Raw genomic sequence first — 25,464 nt, forward strand, 5'->3', positions numbered from 1 at the left:
TTCTGTGGCCTAAATACAAAGACAACAAACAGCTTTTCAAAATATCCTCCGTTTGAAAAGAATAATGAACCTTACTCTCACTGAGATTAAAACATATATGTAATGTGGGCAACTTTAATGGCTTGATGACCAAATGGTGACCCGGTCAGTATATTTTAGATACTCTGTGATGAAAACATAATGAAAATACGGATGCTACCAGTTGGCGGTGACAGGAACACCATCCATTTAGAAAGGCCTTTCATTTTTTCTTTTTTTTTTTTTACCAAATTTGTTCCAGAATTAAACCAGTACAGAACTGGGCCAGTTTTGGTACTTCAGTCAGGTGTGACCACTTCCCAGCTTGGCGTTGGTGGAGGGGAAAGCTTTAATATTAGCACTCTGTTAGCATGTGAGCAGCATCAGGACAATGCAGACACCTTCATTTATTTAACAAATGGTCAGTGGCCAGGGTTGACCACATGACCTTGGCATTATTAGCACCTCTATCCACTATGCTAACAGGCCTGCTCTTGTTCCTTTTTCCCCTAATAAATCAGGGACAGTAAAACAATGGAGACATTCTGCATGTTCAGTCATGTTTATTTTGTGGATTTTTTTTACCAAATTTGTTCCTGAAATAAACCAGGACAGGCGACCAACTTCCAGCTTGGTATCGGTATAAGAAAGCACTCACAGCTTAACCACGAAGGGACTCGAACCCTCAATCTTCTGATCCGAAGTCAGACGCCTTGTCCATTAGGCCACATGGTCTGATTCATTAAAACCAAGACCTTGGCACTGTTAGTACCATGGCAACAACAGCGGAGAGGAAATTGCTTAAACTGTAAAGCCTTTACTTTGCATATGAAAAAAAGTCTGTTCAAGAATTAAGCCAGGATTTGAAAGTACAGTCAGGTGTGACCACCTCCGGGCCCCCGTCACCTGACTTCCTCCTTTGCTCCGGTCATAATTACGACAGCCGCTGGAGGGCTTTGTCACTTGAACTTTAAGGCATTTTTGGGGCATTTGCTGAAATGACTCATTCTGTCGTCAGTCTCAGATAAACTGTTGCTGGTCAAGAAAAAGCTTCATCACGTAGCTCCCAGTGAAAACACAAAATGTTAAACTCTTACTTTAACACATCTCTGTGCGTGTCACACATCTTAAAAGTTGTCGCTAAAACAGTTACAACCAAGTTGTGCGTACACTTTCACTGCGTAATGTCTTACACAAGCAAGCTTTACATTTATCTCAACCACCATGCGACACTTAAAAGAGTTTCACCATTCCAAGGCTGGCAGAAAACTCACCACACCGCCTGGCTGTGATAAATCAATACATTTCCACAAGCACCACAATTATCGCCTGAAATAAATACATTAAGGTGCAGCTCACAGCATCCGGCTCACCGGCTGGGATTGTACCTCATTGGTACGTCGCTTTGGAAAAAAAGCGTCAAATGAATAAACGTATTCATGGCCACATCAATGTATCCGGTGCCTCGCATCCTCACATGATTGATGCAGCTTTATATTGCTGTTTCTCATATATCAATTACTGTCCGCTCTATTCTACAAAGTGTGTCTTGTTAAATCGAGAAAAGATGCATGACGACCATTTGAACATCAGTTGTGTTTGAGCAGGCGACCGTTATCTAAAAGCCTGTGAGGCTGGGCATGTTTGTTTTACATATTTCAGTGAGATGTTATGGTGATAAAACTTCAAAGAGTTACTTAAATCTTATGTCTATTTGGAGAAATATAAGCTTGAGGCAGTATTTTAGACTTATTTTTCCCCTTTTTGATGTTTGTCATTAGAGGAGGTGTGTGTAGGTTGGATCACTGCTGAAGTGGGCGTTAGGATTTTATATACTTTTGTATTGATGCCTTGATGCCTCGCTGCTGAAAGGTAACGTTAAAAGGGTAGAATTCGGTTCATAAGCAACTAATAGGATGAATTATTGCCTGACTGCACTGTGAGCATAATAGTGTGGGTGCGGTGTAGGTTTTGTAGATGCCGAAGCTTCCTGTTGATCCCTGTGGAGGTGGAGATACCTGCTCTCATCCGCCCTGCTGTCCTCTATCAGCTCTGCCAGTTGTCTATGTAGGCGCTCTTTATGATTTAATACCAGCGGATCCTGTAGGTCTCTGGGTCTCTTTCACATGTAGTTCAGTTCATTTGGTCTGGACCAAGGACCACGGTTCGTGCTCACACTGGCTTATTGCAAACGAACCAAGAGCTGTAAACACGACTAACTCATTCGTTGCACAGCATTAGTGATGACGTCCCTCAACACACCTCTGGTTTAACTTATTTCCACGATTACCAGATGATCTATACACAGATATATACACCTTATGCCGACAGTTTGTTTGGCCAGTAAGCAAACTACAAGATGAGAACAGCAGGCTGTAAAGAGCCGGTCTTACATACACACACTGCCATTGATTCTTGGCATCCGAAAGTTTGAATTTAGAATTTAAATTGCTTTATTTTCTTCCTGTCTTGCTCTTTGAAACTGTTTCCAGCGGTTTCCAAATCAACATTAAAACAATAAATCTGAATGGAAATTGAAACGTGCACTCACAATCGCAGCACAGGCAGCGACTTATGAGTGTCGGAGGGTTCATGGTCCGTCAGTCACGACAGAGGGAGAGTCGCTGCAGTGCAGTGAATGTTGTTAACAGGACGGGGGGCGGGGGGGTGATTTGGCAAGGCCCTCTGGAGTCCTTGAGCTGTGTAGTTTATTTTACTTTCATTAGTTCGTTTTTCTTCTGTCTGTTCTTTTTTGGTCAAGTAACGTGTGTGTATTGGTAGTTTTAAGAGGATTTCTTGTGTGAAATTTTCTGTTGGAAGTGAAATTGGTGAAATTAATGAATGAATAGATGTCAGGTGCAAATCAAGCTAACCCTAAAACAGGTGAAAGGCATTATACATGCAGCACACTGCTGAGGGAGGCTGTCTTCCTGGAGTGGCATGAAGAGATTATCCTAAAATGGAAACCGCTGAGATTCTTTTGGTTTCTTTTTTTTTTTTTTTCGTTTTCAGGCTGTATTCTTTAATCGCTGAATTGCGTCATCGTTGTTTCGGCTCCGCACTTGCAAGACATCACCTGTCAGTCAAACAGTGTGGGCTTTGATGTCTTCTTACATGGATTTCCTGCAGATAGTTTGGGTGTATTAAAGCTGGATATGGCACGGCAGAACTATTTATTCAATGCACATGCCAGAAGTTTCTTCTGCGTCGTGCAGCTTGAATGACATGTATTGCTGTTGTTCCCCTGGACATTAATGCAAATATGTCATTAATGTTCAAAGGAAAACATGTCACTGAAATCTGCTTTTATTTACTTCAGCTTAAATTCATTATACCTTAAATGATTATTTAAGGTTAGTGAGTTTCTTCAGTGATTCAGAACTCAAATGATGACAAATAAAATATCTCTCTCCTGAATGAAAACACACATCTAGCAGATGTGTGGAAACACTGCTGTCTAAGAGTCTTCAGCTGCAGCTGATTCCAGGCATTTTCTGCCAAATATTATCAGATACAATCAACACAGACACGCCTGGAGCCAGAACAATAGTGGTGTAAAAGTTTTCCACACAAGCCCCTCCTCTGCTCATGCTGCGTACGCATTTCTAGTAACTGAGTTTGTGCTTAAAATCCAGTGTTCTGAGTTGGATCTTGCCATCCTGCAGCCCACGTTCAGACAGATAATATAATATGTGACATAATATGTCACTGTGGCCTGGAGCCTGTTCACACCTGAGTCTCTGCTGTCCTCTGGTGCAAAACATGCACAGACTGGAGCATACACGGGGGCAAATTAAGGAAGACAGCCAGTACAGAAGCAAATACCTCTTCAACTCTTAATTATCACCTTATAATTACGTGTTAATTCTATGTAAGTCTATGGCAGTTTGCAACTTCAGGCTTTGCTGAGAGTGGAGCTCTTCTTGTTTTTGCTCTGTTATCACATGTTTATCCATCCGCCTGTCTCTGTTCACACGCCCCCCCCCCAAAAGTACAGTGTTGTAGATAAAGAGGTGTTTCTCCGGTACTGACGAGGGCGTCTCCACTGCTGGAGACATGACGTTACCTAACAGCACAGAGCCTCGTTACTCTGAACACAGACCTGAAGACATTCATTCCTGTGTAGACAGAAGACAGAAGATGTTTGCAGTTCACTTCCATCAACTGCCAGTTATGTTTCAGACTGCAATTCAATGGACTAAAAAGAGAAAGACTAAAAAAAAACTCTTTTCTGTTTATTGAATCATTGAATTTATTTGGAATCGAGAGTCGATTCTGAATTAAACTCGAGACACCGAGAATCAAAATGAGAGAGATTCCCAAAGATTCCCACACACCTGTATTGGGATATAGCCTCCTAAGACCTGGCATCCACATGCGTGGACATCACATTTCGGGTTATACCATAATACTTAATTCTGCTTATATGGAAATTCAAAATTGTCCCCGTATGCGGAACCACATCATGTCAACAGATGATGCTTAGTTTTTATACTTATCAGGTCCCAATAAGCCCAAATAGCAAAGAGAAATTAAGACAGAGCTTGGGTCTTAGGAGGATAGTAAATGTTAGAAATCAAATTTATTAACCGTTTATAGATCAAACGATCTGTCACTGATGGAGATAACTAGCTTGGATAGCTACCTCGGTTTTAACAGTAAAGCAAAATGTCTATCGCATAATGTATTATAATATTTCCTATTGGTGTACTGCTTTAAACAAGCATCTTGTCGCGTAGATTCAGGCTCTATTCTAAGATTTTCTCATTTTGTTCATGTATGAAGCATTTACACCAAACTCCACTGACTTTATTGGGAATTTAGTGTGAGAATAAAGGAACATCTAAATTTTAAAAATTGTTGTGAATGTGTTATGGCCAAACTGAACCAAACGATCCAGTCTGATATCAGTATCCATCCATCCTTCTGAGGTGCCCTTGAGCAAGACATACACTGAATCCCTGCCAGAACATAAGTGGGCAAGACAGAAAGCCTTTTGTGTACTCGCGGCTCGTTGGTCACTTAGATAATTAAACCCTCACGTTTGTTTTGGGTGATGTGAACATTTTGACAGCCCAGTCTGCTTTTAGTCAAAGGAGGCTTATGGGAAGAGAGAGCAGTGTTTATCCTGTGAGGTGGATCAACACGGGAAAAGGGCGCAGATTATGTGCGAGAGGCTGAAAGAATAAGTGGGATCATAGCGGGAGGAAGTCTCGACGAAAACAACCAACGGTGAGAGATTATTTCCACAAATGATCTTAATGAATCAAGAGAAACGCTCGAAGGCAGCTGCCCTGATGTTTATTCCCTGCAGAAACTAATAATGTATTAATCTGCCAATTAATATCTCCATTCATAAATTAATCACTTTGTCTATAAGATGTCAGAAAACAAACGTCTTCAGAGCCCGAGGACAAGATATTCAGTTTATGATCACATGAGAGAGAAAAACGCAGCAAATCCTCTCAGTTGAGCAGCTGGAATTGGGGGAACGTTAAAAACGACTGATCGACTATCAAAATAGTTGCTTAATTAAATTTCTATTTAATTGATTGATTCAGCTTCAGATTAATCCTCAAGTAGAAACAAAAATTACAATTAATTAATTACAATAAATTATAAAATATAGTCACAGTTCAACAATTAGCCGATGTATGATTAACCAACTGACAGAAAATTAGTTGGCAACAATTCTTCACAAATTGGTGATTAACTGATGATGAAAATAATTAGCTCGACTAAGTCCTGTACCGGCGATGATTAATGACACTATTCAGATTGTTTAGATCATGAGACCTTCCAACTTTGTACCAAAAAGGTTAGAATAAAGTTAGAATATCATCAATAAGACTGTAAAGTAGTTGTTGCCCCTCCCGCCACCTTGAGTCAAGGTGTGCAGGGTCAGAGTCTGAGCTTGAAAACGTTATTAATATTCAGTAATATTTTGAGACAGGGGGGCTCACCGCGAGCGGACACGTCGAGAAGCACAAGGTGAAGAAGAGCAAACTTTTCATCTTCACTCGCCAGCTGTCCTAACGGGAGACACTCCGGTTATTTAAACTCCTCTTCGGACCTTCCCGCCCGGCTCACAGGATCCCAGCCCTCCGTTAAATCCATGACTGTGGAAAAAAACACGACCGCATTAAGAAAAAAGGCAGAGAAAGCCGGTGATGTCCTGGATCCGGTGTCTTCCACAGAGCTGACTGAGCAGAGATCAGCTGCCCGCAGCCGCCTTCACCCGCACACACACACTTCCGGTGCCGAATTTCAAAATAAAACTTTGATTGCGCATTTCTGTGCAATTGACTGTCCCTCCTTCTGTACTACCAACATTGCTGTAGGTCATTGGTTCCCAAACTGTGGACTGGGACCCCTCAATAGGTCCCAAGCAAATTTCTGAGGGATCATCCAATACTTCTGTTGCACAAAAGATTTTTCCCTCTAACTTCTCTTCTTTTCTTGTGACATATTGGACACGTTTACCTCTTCAGGCCTTTAAAAATTATTTAAATGAAATAAGTGAGAAGGAAAATAACTCTTGCTTACAACTCATATCCAGACTACAGCCCCAACCTGTTATGAAGGGTCACAAGTAGAAATGCAATTACTGTATTGCCTTAGGCCATAGACCACTGCAGCATTAAATGTTTGTTTTTATTGAAACCTTACTTTCATTTTTATTTATATTCTTATTTTTCTGCCGTGTTTTCCACCTTTAACTTGTCTAATTTTCTAAAATGTTACAATTTGATGTAAAGCCCTTTGAGCTGCAGAGATATTTAACTTCCAATCCAATCCAATCTAATCCAATCAGACGTTAGAAATCAAATGGCCCGATTTGAAGGACGTGAACCAAAATTAAACGGCTTTACTGCCTGTTATACTTGTCTAAATGGATACTTTAATATTTCCATTTTGGTATTGTTACACACAATAACATGATTATATGTTTATTGTGTTGTAGAGAACGAGCAAAGTGATATGTCGTTACCAGCTTCCGTCGCAGGAAACCGAGTCACAACTTGAAATACAAGCAGAGTCACGGTCACGGAGTCAGTGAACTGACTCGGTCATGTCGGTAAGAAAGCATTATCTACCTAAGGTTGGCCACCATGAGCTACTGGTCATACCACAGCAAGACAGGCTGGTGTGTACTGAACAGAGCGAAGGAAGGTTTTACTGCTCATGAATTCAACTTTTCATTTGTAAAATGAAGAAGGTCTCGCTTTGTTGGTCTGAACACACTGACACCCAACAGATGGAACAACTATTGCTGTTCAAAGGCGAGAAATGATAGAAAGCAGACTTTCAGACAGTTGGACTAAAGTTCAAACAAACGATTCTTCTGTCATCCAAAGGTTTTAATGTTGACTAGAGTGCTTAGGAAATTGCTTTGGGGGTCGTCTCACAGCAGAATAATTGAGACTGACTGAGAGAAGGAAGGTTTTAAACAAAGTAAATACACAGAAGTACATGGAGAGTGGACAATGAACTAAGAAGACTCACACCTACAATTCAAACTGCACTAATATTTGCGCACAGCAAATATTAGTGCAGTTTGAATTGTAGGTGTGAGTCTTCCTCTGTCTTCCAATGTGTACCATTGAAGTTGTCTGGAAATACCAATACCACTGTGCAACGATTAAATAATTTGACTTTGTCCAATCCTCCACGGCTCTACAGGGCTGTCGTCAATAACGTGGAACAGTTTGTACCTCAAACAATACAATCCCATTTGGTGCACTGAATTATGTCCTTCAGTACATCACAGCGAGGCGACAATTAGTCAGATTCCTACATGAACTCTGCACTGGGTAATTGTTGAACTTTGTTGTCATTTCACCAGAGATCTCACCAGAAAGCATGAATCCTCTCCTAGATTCATTTTCATGACAGTCTTGACCTCTGGCTCCAGTGCTTTCAGGTCCTCATAGCATATGAAGAAAATCATTGCCTTACAAAACAACCAGTATGAGACCAAATAAATGATCTTCATCAGGAGAGGGAATTCGCTCAGTTGTAATGGAAATTGTAGATGTTGGCTCCTCATCCATGCAGGCTGAAAAGTTAAGGGTCAAGGTTCAGTCTTGACCTTGGAAACAGCAGTTGACAAAACAATCTCACCTTAAAGCAGCTTTTTAATGACAATCTATCAAAAGAAACGTGACAACGTAAAGAGTCACCATAGCAACTCAAAAACAATAAAACATTATGTCAATGTTGTGTTCACAACTTGTTTCTGCTGCCCCCAAGAGGCCAGAAAATCAGTTATTGCAGGATTAAGGTAGTTTAGTAGCTACTTGTTTAAGGTGATAAAGAGATCATGGTCACACTTAGAAAACAGAGTTGACATCTCAGTTGGAGATGGGATGCAAACAGCGGTTTTCAGTGGCCACCCCCCCCCCCACCCCCACCTCCTCTGAAATCTTCATTATTCGTTCCTTACAACAGTCCTCGTTCATTTATCTTATAAAATACTTTGCTAAAACATAATTGCTTTTTGTTTACATTAGTAGTTAATTGGCCCGTGGTGCTCACCGCCTGCCGTTCACAGTTCTTTAATTATCACTAAACCGATGGCTGCAATCCAGGCTTCTTTTAATCCCCACCACATTTTCTTCTGTCCAGACAAGGGGAGCTAAACAGAGGCCCTGTGAAACACGTTTCCCCCACAATGGCTGAAGTCCGAGCAGAACAACAGGGCGCTGGGTCAAACTAGGGTTTGCTTGTATGACTCCAACTGTGAAGTCTGAGTCCAAACACTCAGATAGCCCCTTGACAACCCACAACCTGCCTTTGAAGTCGAACTGACATTTAAACTCCTCTCACTTTCTGAGTAGAAAACAGGAAACACGCAGTAAACTACTGCAGCTATTGTGCACATTTTTACACTCTTCGCAGGACAACAGTTTTGCACATATTTGTGGAAACAGCATGTAAGTTTAATTCCTCTGGGTGGGTGGTTCCCATGGCAGCGGCTGACTGACATCTGGGAGCTGCTGTTGCTAGGAGACACGTTGTCAACTTCTGTGCCGCGTTGGTGAATGGAGCAGGTCATAATGTGTGGGGACAAGACATCTAATTTTAACAAGCCCACACAGCACGCACCGTTAATGATTTTGGACATCCGTCCCTTTACGACAGTTGGGAGGACTCATCATGCTGTTAAGTTTGTATTCCACTTTGTTTTTGTTTTGTTTTTTTGCTTGTGTTTTGTCTTTTTGCGTGCGTTCTCTTAAGCTGCAGTGTGTTGAGCTCTAAGGGCCACCGTAAATTGCACTGTTTATAATCAAGCACAGGACACACACAAGCTTGAACTTTACTTTTACCAATGATTCTTCCCAAAACTCTACCCACTGATTCAGCTAGAACACGTGTTCGTCAATGTAGAAACGTAGATATTTATATGGATCCAATTTTTAAACTAGCAAGTACAATGGGTAGAATAGGGATTCCTAAAGTGAATATATAAGATTTACATATATAACATAGTGTATATGGTCTCTACATACAGTAATGTACACTTCATATATTGTATGACCATACTGCATACATAATACAGGTGTGTGGGTTTACTGGCCATTTTAATGTGTAATCTGGTTTTGAGAGCACATCATCTTCTCGTTATTAAGAACCTCACAGAACGTTTTTATCTGGAAACAGACAGCGGTGGAACATTTAAATGCAGTGACAGGTTGGTGTGAAGTGAAGGCTAAAAACACAGCACTGCTATAGCTGAAATGTACACACATCTGTACACTGCAACTCGTCCTTTCTATTAAACCAACCAAAGCTTCACACTGTAGTTTTTCCGCATGCAGATGCTGCAGATTGCAAATGCTGTTTGCAGAGCAACTTTTATCAAGTACTTGTTAAAAAGCAGTTATTAGAATAAATATATTTTTTCTGCTTAATGATCAGTGGACGACCAGTTACAGGTACAGAGTACATTGGAGTGCTGTCTGTTTTCAGCACATCCACATTAATGTGAGGGCATCATTCTTATTCCTCATATCTTATTAAAGCTGATTAAAGTCTCCTCTTCTCCTCTATCAATGATGATATCCAACCCCGGCTAAACATCTAGAATTGCTCATATTAATAATGAAAATGCAGTTTTTTACTCTCTGAACAGCAAGCCAAAGTCTTCAAATCACCAGGAATCAACAGTCGGTTCGCTCAAATGACAGTTAAAAACATATTATCAGGTCCCTCTACAATGGCATATTACTCTTCAGGAGGAATTTTAAAGACCTGATAGACTTTGATCGTACAAATTGATGTACAGAATGTGTGAGTTTGTCACGGAAAAGCTGCTTTCTCATTCTTCTGCAGAATGGGAAACGTTTCTCTGTGCTTCTCTGAGATCTGTGTTTAAGATGTACAAGCGCAGTTCAATTGTGTGGGGGCCAATCACGGTCTGATGGAGATGACACAAGCGTCATGCATATGTACTGAGAATGGATAAAACCAAATATATCCCTTTCATGCATGAATTATGACAACCTTCTTCACATGTCCACTCGGGTGGACAGCATGCGTTTGAGTTTTCAACTGAAGAAATATGTATTTAACACACCAATGAATAAAATGGAAATTTTAACAATTGTTTTACTCCTTAGTTGTTACTTGATGTTACCAAATTTTATTTACCTGCAAGGGTCTCCTACTATAGAAGGACTGGCAAGGTGTTTCCGAGCTGCTCAGCGTTTCTGGCCTTCCGTTGGCCATCTTGGTTTTGAGACATTTGTGTTGCGCTTACAACGGCTGGCCAGTGGGTGGCAGTGTATGGGATGACGCACTAGCGTCCACTGTGGTGGTTGATGTGCAACTATACCATTAAAACCCATGCATATTCAAGAAAACGGCTTTTGAATAGCCGTCCACTGTAGTGACCACTATGCGTGAAAGGGATATTTGCTTATTTATTGAATTTTCAGCACAGAGAAAGTGGATGTGCTTTTAACGCTTTTTTGAAGTTGCTTATTCAACTTTTTATGAAAACACCACACAGGCCAAAATATTATCACGCCTGCAAATTCAAGAGGGATGAAAAAAGTGACAGTTAAGAAACTGAAACGCTGCATGAGGCTCCAGGCGGCGTCCCCCTTGACAGGCAGTTTAACATATAAATGAAGCAATCTGATATCAGAAAAGAGTTTTTCAGGGTTTATCTTCTTCAGTTTTTTGGATTAAAGCTGCTGCATAAGGTCAAAACAACAACCCCTGCCAACCGAACCACCGGGCTGAGCAAACACAGAGTTTAGTAGAATTACAATTGTAAGCGTATAATTTCTTCTGTCTTTGAGCCTGAACCAAGCTATGTGCTTCTTTCTTAACGCTTTCTATTCATCAAAGCATGATAGCATCAGTCGTTACGGCAAACTCTTCATCAGGAGCAAAGAAAAAAGCAGTGAGACATGTTACAGAGCCACAAAGTCAGCAGAAGGAGGGGGTCAGGGTTGTTGGATGGGTCAACAAAACGTTGGGAGGTCATTTATGATCCTAACCTCAACCATAACCGTGTCCGATCAGACCTGCTGGCAGGGGGGGTCAGGGTAACGTATCATGTCTTTTAAATTGGAGGACTTGTTGGACGCATCATAAAGACAGAAGAAGTAGTCAAGGTGCTGCTGGGATTTTAAACAAACATGCATAAACTCTGCAGACTATGATGCCTGTATGTATTTTTACAGTTGTCAAACGTGTCTGTAAAGGAACTTTAAGCGTTCAGTTCTTTCTTTTCTCTTACCTGAACAGTCTGGAAATGATTGCCTCGGTGCTGTGGCTTTGCAAATTGCTCTTCTCCCGCCCTCACATTGGGAAGCACATTGTTCCTCCTCCTCCTCATCATCATCATCCCTCTCTCTGTCATTACCCTGCACAGTTTGAGAAAGGAGAGAAAATTAAATGAAAATAATGATCTTAGCAGTGTTATAATGTAGGCTGCATTTGTCCTACAAGATAAACCTTTGTCGTTCTTTTTGTAATGATTACTTTACGTTAGTAACGTCTCAGTTTACTTTGGTCTTTTGTGACACGTTGCTCTTGACCCAGATTCAAAATGGGCTGTGATGCATCCAATCATCAAAATACTTGTGGGAGTCCGACAGCGAGACCGGGACCACTCCAAGCTAATCTAATTAACCTACAGGAATGTCTTGAATAGCAAACAGTAGGCAATGAAGAAAAGTGGGCACGGATGAAGATATGACATGTAAGGAAAGACCATTTTCCATTTTCCATTCACCACCGCAGGCATTTATCTTGATTATCTTGTCCAGAGGGATTTACAGTGAGTGCAACAGGAGGAAAAACTTAACAACATAACAATTTACAAAATTCACAGTTCAGTTAAGCTGTAATACATTTTGTAACTAATATATTTTCAATACAGCAAAAACAAAGAGAATGTTCTTTAGGTTACAACATCATAACTTCATACATCTCATTTAAATAACTATTACATAAGACTGAATCTTATTTTAGATGCTTGCCTGAGCATTTCCATATTGACACATTTAACTTTCTCTTCCTTTAACCCAATAACATCAAACTAAACAACTTTGCGAAACATTGCACGGTTCGTTTAAAAATGGTAAGCGATTGTTATGAGCACAATTACTAAATTCCCTTTTTGCTGAGTTGAGTTTCTTCTTAGTAAACTACAAAACAACTATATAATTACAGTTCATTGTTATTCTGTAGTGACTACAAGACTCCTTATTACCAGGCAACATATGCTATTTTCTGAAGTGTTACAGCCTGTTTCATGACTTTATATCAACTGTCACTGGATGGTTAGTTTAATTCACTGTCTTTGATTTATACTCCAAGTCAGCTGTGATGCTTCATTTGACAAACATTACCATGACATCTAGTGGGGAAGTTCCCTCTGTGCAAACTCTGCTATCCAAGTCTGTATCAACAGCACACTTAACGGTCTGACGGTCCACACACTGCCCTAAATCTATTCTAAATTAATTTATATTAATTTAATTTCTTAACTACTAAATTATCTTAAAACACCTGACTAGCTTACGTATGCCCCTGAAATTACAGCGAGGTCAACGGTAGATTAAGCTTTGACATCACAAGCAACAAATAGGATGAAATGGTCAGAGGTCAAAGGTTAGCACCCTGATGGTATTTGTAAGGGAGTGGCCAAGTGGTGGAGGAGGAATACATGAAGTCCACTGATCACATGTCGTATAATTTTGATTCTTATTTTCACCAGACAAGACACAGTATGATGCAAGTTTGGCATCCCATCTGCCATATCAAAATTACATAAGTTCTACTAAACATGATTAATATCTCACAGGCTGACTGCAGTAGCCTGTTTTTAGATTGATATATTTAAATTTGACCTCTATACGATAGAAAATACAAGGACTCACCATGCCCCCAACCCCCCCCCACACACACAATTTTACTTTCAATGTAAGTATTTCTGATTCTGAGCAAGAGAAAGAGGGCGATGTCACTGCTTTTTCTCCATCCATATTAGCCTACATTGAACCCGAGGTCTAGATAAAATATAAATATTGTATTTAGACTTGTCAAGCCCGGGCTAGATTACCATTAAAACTCTGAAAAGACGGTTTAAAACCGATTTCCATGTTTGTAAAACCTTGACAGTGAAAAAGAAACCATTTTTCCCGCCACAAGATGGCGCCCGGGTCCGCTGCTGTGTTTGTGTTTTGAAGCTCCCTCCCTGTCGGAGGCTGATCCCTTTCCCGCGATGACAGTTTCCTGCAGGCTGGTTGAGGCTGACTGGTCGCCCTCACAGTAGGGTGTGCTGAAGGGGAGAGAGGGTTGTCGGACTTTACCTGGTCGTCATGCAGTGGACTGGGCTGGTGGAGTGAATTTTAGTTTATTTTTCAGGGAAGAGCGAATGTCGCAGGCGGATACCGGTGAGTGTGTTTCTCGCTCAGCGCTGAATACAGAGGAAGAAGTTGTATTTTCGCTGGTGTTTGGTTTACGCAGTGCTGGTGGTGAAGTCCTAGCACCGATACGTGTCACTTTTTGGAGAGGACGTCACGACAGACTCCGTTCAAAAGATCCGGCAGTTAAGAGTTGTTGTGCTTACCGATAAAATTTTACACACCGTCACCAGTGACTGAAGTAAATTTTGGATTTAGTAGTCGGCGGTCTTCAATTCGGCATATATACAACAAAACCTAACGACATATATTTCAGTAGAACCTCTAATCTCCTAACCGCTTCACACTTGACGTTGCAATCCCCAACGGTGTGTTTTGGTGGTAGAAGCTTGCGGGGAAAACCGTTGAGGCACTTTTCAAAGTTGAAATACTACTAAAACATTGTGTGTAGGTGCTTTTGATACGCGCCGAATTGAAGAGTACTTCTAAACGCTTCGCAGTATGTAGTAAGTTCCGATCTTTCAAGTTCGTACTCTTTCCAATTTAGTAAAGATATGAAAAAAATGACTTTTTGCATACGAAGTTCGTATGACGTCCTCACCATACAAGAGGGCAGACACTGGAATGACAGTTCAGCCAGCAGCTTAACGCTATATGATGCTATATGCAGTATAAGCTGTGAAAATATTTTGTTGACTAATCGAATAGTATTTTCATGTAGTATACATCTAAAATAATGAAGTAATCTTTGGTCTAATGTGGATCAGTTTGTTGTATTTAATCTGTCATTTGTTACCAACTTTTTACTGCCCACTTGTTGAAGGGAGATTACTGTAACATGGAAAGTCGTTTTGGGGGGTCTATGGTTCACAGGAAGGGAAATATTTTTCATACATTTTCCCACCCAGTATGCTGTTATTACACTTTAGTGTTAGCACTAGTCAAATAAACTAGTAACACACAGATACATCTCAATGGTACATTTATGAGGCTCAATAGTTAGCTTGTTGATTCTTTGTCATGCTTGTTGTTTTATCCCCTAGGGCATAACTAAAGCATGTCTGTGGTATAACTGTTTGAACTTTGACCTGTGGAGATAAAAATCTGCTCTGCAGTGATGAAACAATTGTAACCTTGTAAGCTGCTGTGTAAGACAAGACACTGACATTTGCTGTACATGTCGGTCAAAAATGTCTTTCCAGTGGGGAAATGAGTAACAGGATGGAGGGTTCGGCGGGACCAGGTGTCAGGGCGAACGGACCTGTTGCAGCACCCAGCAGCCCAGTGAGCCCCACCATAGACCCACCTCTGTCCCCGGAAGAGCTGGACGAAGAGCCGCAGTCGTCTCTGACAGATGTCACCCAAATGTGGATTAAATTCGGCAAGACTTTCGCCATCATCTTCCCGATCTACGTCTTGGGATACTTTGAGTTCAGCTTTAGCTGGGTTCTGATTGGACTCGCCATGTTGTTCTATTGGAGGAAAAACCATGGCAATAAAGACTACAGGATAAACCGTGCCTTAGCATTCCTGGAGCATGAGGAGAAAGCAGTGAAGCAAAGTGTGCCTACTGCTGAGCTGCCACCATGGGTAAGTCCTCATTATTACATTCCTGGTATTTACACTATCTTGTCATTACTGCTTTGTATTTTGACTCTGTTCCAAGCATCACCCTTCCCTTGGGTGTTCTTCCAGCCAACAACAAGTATAGGATGTCAACATTGACTGTTTTCCTGCCAAACTGGCTGATAGAGATAACTTAATTCCCTGTCATGGCCGAAATGTAATGTCTTCCCACTGATTTTCCTGTGGCGATGGGATTTAGTACAATCCTACTTACTTTACAAATCACAGCAGACAGAACACCCCAGCTCACACCCTTTTCAGTTCTTTCCCACATCGAATCAAATGAAAGGATCAGACCAGTACCCTGTCATTTCCTTGTTTGGGTTTGTGGTTATCTTTCCAAACTCTTGCGTGTTAAGTGTTGAAACTGCATTGGGAACTTCAGCTACACTTAATACATGAGACATACAGAATTTGAAAACTGTGGCTAACGCTCAACTTCTCATAAGATAGGATACAGCAATCATTTTATTGGTGGAAAAAGCTATTTTTGGGCAGTGTAGCTGGCAGCAAATAGAGAAAATTAACAGTTTTTGGCAGTTAGATACAGTTTTAACTAGGAGGATCAATATGGTGACAACCAGGGCAAACAGGGATAAAGAGATTAATCATCTCTGACACTTGATACTCTGACACTTTCATTTTAATCCACAGGACAAAGAAAACTTTGTTGCTTGTTATTGAGGGTCTCACAAATAGCCACTGGAAAGGTCACACGTTCTGCACTGTAGTTGAAGACACACAAGCTCTCCATCAGTTCCAGGACTCTTTTTGATCATTTCGATCCTGTTAACCGCCCGAAGGAGTTGTAGTCGTCTATTAATAATTTACACATGGCCTCTGAGCCTGCGGGGCTCCCAAGGCTGGCACTGTTAAAGCAGGGGAGTCATGAAACCTGTTCTAATTTTCACTGTCTGTATTCATACATCCCCTTGGTGTGGTTGCCTGTCAGTGTGCAATCAGGTTTCCTTGTGCCACAATAAGAAACCAGTGGGAAGAAGTGGGAGGCCAACTGGCCACATGACTTCCACATAGCTGTCATTCTCTCTCCGTCTCTGGTCTTGACATGTGGCAGGCTCATCCAGACAAAATTGCTAGTATGCAAGGAATGGAGGTTACCATTGGGTGTGTACTGTACTCATAGGATGTATATGTGAGCAAACCAGAGCTTGTCAAATGAAAATGAGTTCCTTTGGCCTGTGTTGGCAGAGATCTGTTTCATGAAATCCACAAACACATAATATCTAGAGGGATACTTATGGTTTAAAGACACAATTCTTCGCAAGTCTCAAAATGTGTGATTTGTAATATTGGGCTATATAAATGAAATTGACTTTTCCAGAAAACGCCAGATGATAACATCTTTTTATGTGTCCTGACAAGACCTATTGTTCTTGTTTTGACTGGTTGTCTGTTAGCCCTATCCTTGCATTATACTGTACCACAATTTACCCTTAGAGAATAAATGGCCTGATTGGATTTTGGAGCACCTTGCTGCATGTATCTGCATATTAATGAGGATTTCTTTAAAACAGCAAATAAGTCTTTCAACCTTGGACATATGGACTTTATTAGGTATACCTGTACAATCTATTGCAATTCAATACAACAACTCAGCCATAAATTCTACCATTATGAAGTCTATAATGTTCAGTTTTTGTTGACATTGTCGAAAAGGTGTAAATTAAAGTATATGTTTATTATTGAGGTCGTGGGGGGGCAGAATATTAGAGACACCTCCTGAATATAATGCAGTCCAGTACAACACCACCATGACCTAATTAACACCTCTGTGACAGTGTCAAAAGCATCATAAAGTTAGACTTCATGGCAGAACTGTTGTGTTTCTGAACTTTGAAGTATTTCCACGCCTGGAAGCTACACATTTCATCACTTTCCCAGACTTGTGAGATTTACACAGAGACTCAATGCCTCTGTAATGAAGATGCTTCCTTTCTGCAATAATATTTTCTATTGTCGATGATGATGCCAGAAACACTGTGAGAAGCTGAGTGGATGGCAGCATGCCAGCCAGACCCAAACACAGCCCCCTCCATGCACTGAGCGTCCCATCAACACATCCATTATCACACAGACCTTGAGAAACACAGTGCTCAGCAACAACCCCCGGGCCCAATGCTAAAAGCTCTGCTGTAAGCAGAGACGCAGTCGTATGGAGCAGCTGTCATGTTTGTTATGTTGTGCAAGCTTATCTTTCGTCTTTATGTTGCATGTTTGACCAAGTCTGTGTCACAGATGTTACCTACAACAAAGTGGCTATTGACGTTTGGATGTGCAAACCACACGATGCTGATTGACAGCTCATTGTTTGCCTGATTAAAGGGAAACTGAGAAACCAGTGAAAGGATGTCAAAGGATTGATGTTCTTCTGGTAATGAGCCAAGCAATCAGTAGTGAACTTTGACCCCTGAAAGACACTCAGACGCTGTCAGTATGTCCCTGTTCTTCACAGTAGATACTTTATCTATTTCACCTCTGTCACACTGACCTCAAAACTCAATGATTAGAAGCTCATAGAAAGTTCATAGAGAGTCGTCATGACGCAGTTCCTGACTAAATCAAAGCTCTGCAACTAAAGGAGCCCTATTGTATGAATGCTGGTACAATAGTTAAATTGAAAATGCCCATCACACCTTCCCAGTGCAGGAGGTGAAGTCTTCAAATTACTTGTTTTGTCCGACCAAGAGTCTAATATCCAATCCCAGCTCTTACAATGGATAAAACGCCATATACTGTACAAAGCCAACATGCACTCTATTTGTATGTATGTAAAATCAACAAAATGAACCACATCTGCAACACAGCATTAGCAGCAAACCAACTGTGATCACTGAAATGTGGATTTTGGTGGAGAGCCCGCAGCTTGGCTCGCTCTCTCAGAAAATATGCCTAGAATGAGGCTTGATAGGCAGTGTGGGCAGCAGCTCATAGTTAACAGGCCAAGAATGCCTCAGGTAATGGTACAGTTCTATCTTAGTGAAGACACACTGACACTGCATGACTCCTGCGCTGCTGTCAGACACAAAAATAATGAAGTATAAAGGCTTTTTTTTCAAGGAAGGGATAAAGTTGTTGTTGTCTCACTGATGTTCAGGAGTATGTAATGTTATATAGCGGAGTTTAACCAGGAACGGTCTCATCCATGGTTCATGAAAATCACTGGACACACACAGCTTTTAAAGATCTATTTACCACCAAAGAGGCGTTTCAGACACACATTTGAGGGCGGTGAATATTTAATGAGGATGTCCTATTTACACTGTGGATATACTGTAATACAATCAGGCACCTCCTCTTTGGTTTGATGTTATATCTGTTCATTCTAATTTCTTCTTACATTCTCACACACCACAAAGCGTTGGTCTTGTGCAGCATTACCAGTTACGTGTGCTTGTTCAGCCTGTTCAGTCTCTGTTTTCATGCAGCCTGTAACTCTGTGTGTCCGTCCATGATCACTCGATTGCTCTGTAATCCTTTGATCCTCATAAGCTGGAAAATCATAAAGTTTGTGACAAACAGAGCAAAGATAAGCGGAGTAAGAATCCTATGTGCAACCTTTCAAGCTCTTGATGTGATAAGCAATGCATGACCTGAAATATAATTGATTTTTTTCTGAACAGCGTCATTCAAATTAGCTGCAGCCACCAGCCAGTGGTCAAACGTTTGAATGCCTTTTATCCATTTCTTATCTCTATGAGAACATTGCCATGTTTGCATGCTTCAACACAAGTTATTTCACTCTGAACTTTGCACTCCTTACGGTTAAATTGATTTATAAATTAAGTTATGCAACTGTAAAAATATCAGACTTTATGCTTAGAGCAACAAAGGTCATCCAGCATGATGAATGTGGGGTAAATGGGTCGGGGGGGGTGATGAAATGTCGGCAACGACAACAGCATTTTTGAGAAGGAATGAGGTCAGTAAACTAATGGTGTGGAAGTTGTACACAGGCTGCAGGATGTAGGCCACAGGTTTATGCTGTAAAATCACATTCCTGTGGAACTAAACACAAGAGCTTATATTTGTGCATCAGAGTCAGAAATGTGTACTGAGACACTGAGAGGCCGAGTGTTTCAATAGATAGCATTTAAACAGCAAACGTGCCTTCCGACCTCTGTCACAGTAGCACAGAGGTCTTGTGTGGCCAGTGTGCTGTATTACCAGACATTTATTTTAGGGTTTAGAGGATTTTTCCAGGCTTAAGACAGGGCTTCTCCTTTTTCCCTTTTTTTTTTTTTTTTTTTTTGCATTTTGCCTGTAATAGCTTTACAGTGGTGATGCAGACAAGAAACACGGGAAGGGAAAGAGTGTGAGGGGACAAAAAGATTAAAATTAAACCAAAGATGTTGCGGTTATATGGTTTGGGTCTTAAACCACTAGGCTATCAGGACTCCCCGACTCTTGTTTAATATGTTTAGTATATCAATAAATGCCAACTGCAAGTTGACTCGAGAGTGTTTGACAGTAGTAGAAGTCTGATTGGTGTTGGATTGATTCTGATTGCTTTATCACATTTAACCTAATCAGAAGAAATTACAGTTGAGCAAAGGTGAACCAGGCCAAACCATGAAAGCCAGTACTGTAATGCCCCCTCCCCCAGGTGCGGTCCAGGTAATTTAGGGCTTCACCATTTATACCATAATTTACACCATTAAATCAATCCATCACTCACTTTTAAGATAAATCAACTTATTGTTTGATATTGAAAATGAAAATAAAAGTACATGTCATAAGTCTAAAAAAATCACATTTATTCTATAAGGATGTGAAACTGAGTTTAAACTTTTAACAGCTAAGCCAAATATATTATTAAGATAGCTAGCTGATCCACTAATTGATTAACTGAAGAACTGCATCAGCACTTGTTATCTCTATTTTGTTTTTATTAACAACAACAGCAGAACTGTGGCCTGTGAGATGAGATCGAAAGCTCAGAAAAAGAAAGAAATGAACTTTTCAGTTTTGATTTTTCACATATATCTTTATTATACTGCATATATTTTCAACTTTTCACTAAACTGCAAAACAGAACAGTGCCAAATCTGTATTATTGATTGATTGTTTGTGTGTAGGTTTGGAATCCTTCAGATGAATTATGGCAGTGTTTGAGTCAGAGGAGTATGGCTGTGCTGGGCGGTTCCTACTGTAGGCGTGGATGTATGAATAAGCTGAATAAACTATAATGAAGCTGGGTGTTGCTGGAAAAGTTCGGGCAGACTCAGCTAAACCCTTCCCGTCGACAGTTAAATGTTAAAACAGCGTGATTTGAAACAGATATGGAAAGTTACTACACTACTGCAGCTGCAACAGTTTCTCTCTGCGTCTCTTTCTGTTTCTCTCCGCCTTCTCTTCGTCTCTGGTGTACTCGCATGACATGGCATGGGTGGGGCTTCCCTGTTCTTTTGATGTGCCAAAGGGCAGGGCTCTGCTCCACAGCAGAGAATAGAAACAATGTGGAGAAACAGAAAGGCCTTGTGCTGCTCTGTCCTGCTTCTACCTGCAGTCTGTTTTCTTTTAACTCTGTTTTCCGGCATGTCGGATATAAAGGCAGACAATTCCTACAATCTTGACTCAACATGGATGTAAACGCCCTTAAAGATAAAAGCCACCCTCATTGTCGATCCTGTCCCTGCCCAAATGTTGTTTTTTATCCAATTTCATAGACAATAATGTGCCTAAACTATGATTTTTTTACAACAATAAATTACATTAAATACACTGCGAGCTTGAGCAACTCGTCTTTTCCTCTCCACTCCTTTCTGTTTGGACTGCTTTGCATGTGAAGTAAAGTAATTCCATTTAAAACAGCAGCTTGCAGATGAGAAAGGAAGAAGTCTTCACAGAAAAGAGTCAAATGTCCACCTGTCTTGTAACTATTATGTCCTCCAGGTAAACCTTTCTTTTAGGTTTAGAAAGAGACATTTGTGTATCAGGTACGTCATGGTAAGTCGTGCTGTTAGTCGCACTTAACATTTTAATGTTGACACAGTTTAGTGCAGCATACTAAATGATAAATGTCAAATAAAAAACTAGTTTTTATACTCTGAATGATGATGATGAAACATCTTAAAATTGGCTACAAATACTCAATACAAGTTTTCAGCAGTTGTACAGGAAGTCAGGCCAATACTCTGACTGCCTGCCACTGTCGGAGAGGTGACCGGGACACGATGCTGCCAAATATTCAGTGTCCATTCAAATGTATTCAAACTGTATTGTCTTCTGAGGGAGATTTAGCCTGTCACTAGGGTTTATAATGAAAACACAACAAAAACATGCGGTAAAAACACAGTGAACGATGGAGCAAAAAGCGGTTTTTCAACAACACAATTTAAAAACGTATCATCAATCTGCTGGTGAAAGTGGATGCATAGTCTGAATTAAATGTTTTCTGACTGGTCCGTGCGTATGTGAGGAAGTCTGCAAATACCTTCTTCTGGAGCCCAGTGAAATTAGAAATGGATTTTGTGTATAATTTGTTGCTTTATGCAGCCCTGCTGACTTTATTAATTGACAGCATGAGTTAAATTTTTTTATACCATTCATTGACAATATTATGCATCATCTTCAACCCAACAAAAGTATGCAGGAAGCAGTTGTAGCTAACTACAGACTCTCTATTGCATTAAACATCAAGGTTCTGTCTTTCCACCCTCAGCACAATAGAGCACTCAGATTCCCTGGTCTGATCTCTCTCCTGGCTGCAGTCTATCCTCCTCATATCTTTTACAGCTCCCCCCTCTCTCTCTCTCTCTCTCTGTCTCAGCCTAAATATAGACGTCACGATGAAGCAACCGTCTCGTCATGTAGGTTTCCTGTTTCGGCACCTTTCAACGCCTTCTGCAGTTTGAGGAGGAGCTGATTGAGCAGGTTTCCCTCTTGTTTTTTTGTGACCTTGGAGAGGAGAGTCACCGCCCTCCCATCGGAAAACTGAGGTTGATTTTTAATGCAAATGTTTAATTTGTCAGGTGCAGTTTGAATTAATGAATTCCAGCAGTACTCGACAGGATTATTCATCCTCCCCACACACCTCTCCCTCCTCCTCTCTCTCTCACACACATGCATTGTATCGGGGGTGTGGCTGGAGAGGGAGGTTAGGCTTTCCAAACAGCTGTTACATAGTTGAACTGTAAGTCTCACTCACTTGACTTTCATTGACACAGAGAAACACACACACATGCATAACCAACAGGGATGCTCCGGTCCTACACTGATCACCAGTGGAGTTGCCAAGTGGGAGGGGCTGCTGGTTCTGGAAGTGCTTCTCCCCACTCTGTGTTCTCATTTCAATTTGTTCTTTAAACAGTATCCTTCATGTTATTTACCCTATAGGTTTATGTTATGGCTATCGGTTTGAATTATTTCAACTTTGTTTAGGAGGAATCGTGTTTTGCCTTGGCGGACTGGTCTAAATACTACAATACCCATGAGCCTCGCCTGCTGTTGGCATGGAGAAGAGGCCAGTCAAAGACACAAATCAGAGAGATAGCAAATTCAAAACGCCTCGTCGTTACAGTTGAGAACGAAATACAGCACCATAGTTGTGGAATTCACCCACAACTAGCATCTTTACCTTCCACTCGCCGTGTTTCTTGCTGAAATCCACCTTTGGAGTTGTAGTTAACGTCTACCTCAAAGTAGAAGTGCTGTGAGTCATGTAACATTGTCTAAGGGAAAAATGAATGGGACTTTTACTTCCAGAACCAGAACCTAAAATGACACCTCCCACTTTCTCACCTCTAATGGTTCGTGTCCCAAAAAATTTCACAGATCTCTCCCAACCTCTCATAGTGTATAGGATTCCCTACAGAAGCCATGTTTTTACCTTAGGCTGCATGTAAAGAAATACAAATGTCTGTACTGGTGCAGGCGTGTTGCTACAGGCAGATGAAACACGATCCAGGGAGTCAGTTTGAGTAGTACGTAGTAATATAACTGGAAAATATGTTTGCAAGTATTTGGCCTATATTGCTGATGATGCTTTGCAAAAGTTGAGCCAGGAACAACTTTATTGCCAAACGACTACAAACATTTCAGAAGTTTTTAGGCAAAAATGCCAAAAATGATGCGGCTGCAGTTTCTCCTATGTGAGTATTTGCTGGTTTTTCTTTTGTCAAATCCATTATACCTGTGTATCTTTTTGTTTGTGTGATCACAAAACTGGTCTAACAGCTGTTCCGCAACCATGGCTGATTCTGGCATGGACAAACTCTGAAACTCTGATGTGTCCAAAAAAAACTCTCCAAACGCCAAAAAAGAAACCTGTTAGCTCTGTTAACTTTATTAGCTGTGATAGCTGATATATACAAAAACAAACCACAACAAAAAGAAAACTGCTATATCCAATTGGACAGGAAAAAAGGCAAGAAGCCTGTTAGATCTCTTAGCTCTTAGCTTCATTTGCTCTGTTAGCTTGTAGCATGCTAACACAGGCCCCCAGTGCTTGCTTGTAAGTTGCAGCCTGAATGTTCCTCTTCTTTGTCTCAGCCATTGTTTATAATGAAGTTATTTTAAAAGAACAGGTGATCGTATTGGTACCGGATCTGTCACGGCATATATAAGATTTAAATGGAACATAGTAGGTGTAACATATTGCCTTCAATAAGTAAGTACCATTCATTTTGAGACGTCTCATGAGTCCAAGACTGAGACGATGATCAGTGTCTGGAGGACTGTAGCACTGCATTTTGCGTTGTGAGCCAATGGGTTGGATTTGGAAGGAAATTTGCTGGAAGATGGCGCTGTTCCTCCGGTGCAAACAGAGCTGAAGTTTTCAGATTCTTTACTGAGAGCAGATGGAAGGAATGAATAACTAGTAAAAAAAACTTTGTTCGTCTTCATGCTGAAAAATGCAGCGCCATTGTTGCTCTAAAAAGGGTGAAATATTCCCAGTTTTTTTGAGGAAATGAATCAGTTTCCTTGCTTTGTCACTCAGTAGGCTATAGAGCATTGTACAGCATGGAATAAGGTATACATACATTCATTTTTTAACCAAAGTTTTGTTCATCTACCTCTCACCTAGGAGCCTTTGGTTTCAATCTTCCAAAACTTCCTGGCTGTTTTGTTCATATTTCAGCAGAGTCTCTCCTCCTTTCTCTTTGTTTTATCTCTGTACCAACTTTGTTTCCTCTTCTGCTCATATATTTAGAGTTTTATCCTCAGTTTTGTCTCTAAAGCTGAGTCATGTTGGCTGCTTCGTCTGTGTTATTTCCTGTTTACTTCATGTGAATGACATTGTCATTTGAGTATTAACTGCACTCTGATCTCAGAGTTACTTTTTTTAATCCATATTCTGTTTCAGTCTTGCTGTCTCTATCTCTGTTGTTTACCCTGAAGAGGTCAAAACTCCAGCAACACTATATACAGTATATAGAACAACTGTATTGTTAGACCGACCGGCTTGTGGCCTCCATCATGAAATGCATCAATCTGACAATAAAGTTGTTCTCTATACTACATTGTCGCTGGAGTTTTGAACCTTGGAAGTAGGTGAAGTTGTGCCAGAGACCCCCACTCTGCCCCAGCAGTATTCTGTTGTTTACCCTGGAAGGGTAGGAAATTGTTCCACTGCCTGTTTTATTGCACAGATGAGTCATTCTTTCCTCCTTTTACTCCATGATTCCTTTGCTTTGTTTTGAGATCCGTCAAGTTGCAACAGATGCAGCCAGTGTAGCTGACTACTGTGAGTAGTGCAGGTATTTACCAAAGGACAGAGCAGGGACACAGTTTCGCCTTCAGTTCACAGTTGTTCACAGTGTAAACGTAGACAACCAACGATTTGTTTTCCATTCACATGTTTGGCTTTGACTTCTCTGTCCTCTTGACTTCAGTCAGATACAGTGATAATAATTGATGTAACTTTATTCCTTTGCTTTGTTGCTATTCATGGTACTTCATACGTGGGTTCCCA

General features: G+C 40.8%; 1 protein-coding gene and 1 non-coding gene across 3 annotated transcripts in view; one reads left to right on the forward strand and one right to left on the reverse strand.

Annotated features, from left to right (window-relative positions):
- Positions 1-680: 680 nt before the first annotated feature.
- trnar-ucg (transfer RNA arginine (anticodon UCG)) lies at positions 681-753 on the reverse strand. Its single transcript has one exon. It is a non-coding gene; the product is annotated as a tRNA-Arg (tRNA).
- A 13,065-nt stretch (positions 754-13,818) lies between these two features.
- LOC139296518 (extended synaptotagmin-2-like) overlaps positions 13,819-25,464 on the forward strand; it is a 45,691-nt gene continuing 34,045 nt past the window's right edge. For both annotated transcript variants that reach the window (XM_070918932.1, XM_070918933.1), the window contains exons 1-2: positions 13,819-13,934; positions 15,107-15,494. In XM_070918932.1, the coding sequence (XP_070775033.1) occupies positions 15,114-15,494 (381 nt within the window). In that variant the 5' untranslated portion in view covers positions 13,819-13,934; positions 15,107-15,113. The remainder of the gene's footprint in view (positions 13,935-15,106; positions 15,495-25,464) is intronic.

The sequence above is a fragment of the Enoplosus armatus genome, chromosome 14 (assembly GCF_043641665.1).
Source record: "Enoplosus armatus isolate fEnoArm2 chromosome 14, fEnoArm2.hap1, whole genome shotgun sequence".
NCBI classification, from domain to species: domain Eukaryota; kingdom Metazoa; phylum Chordata; class Actinopteri; order Centrarchiformes; family Enoplosidae; genus Enoplosus; species Enoplosus armatus.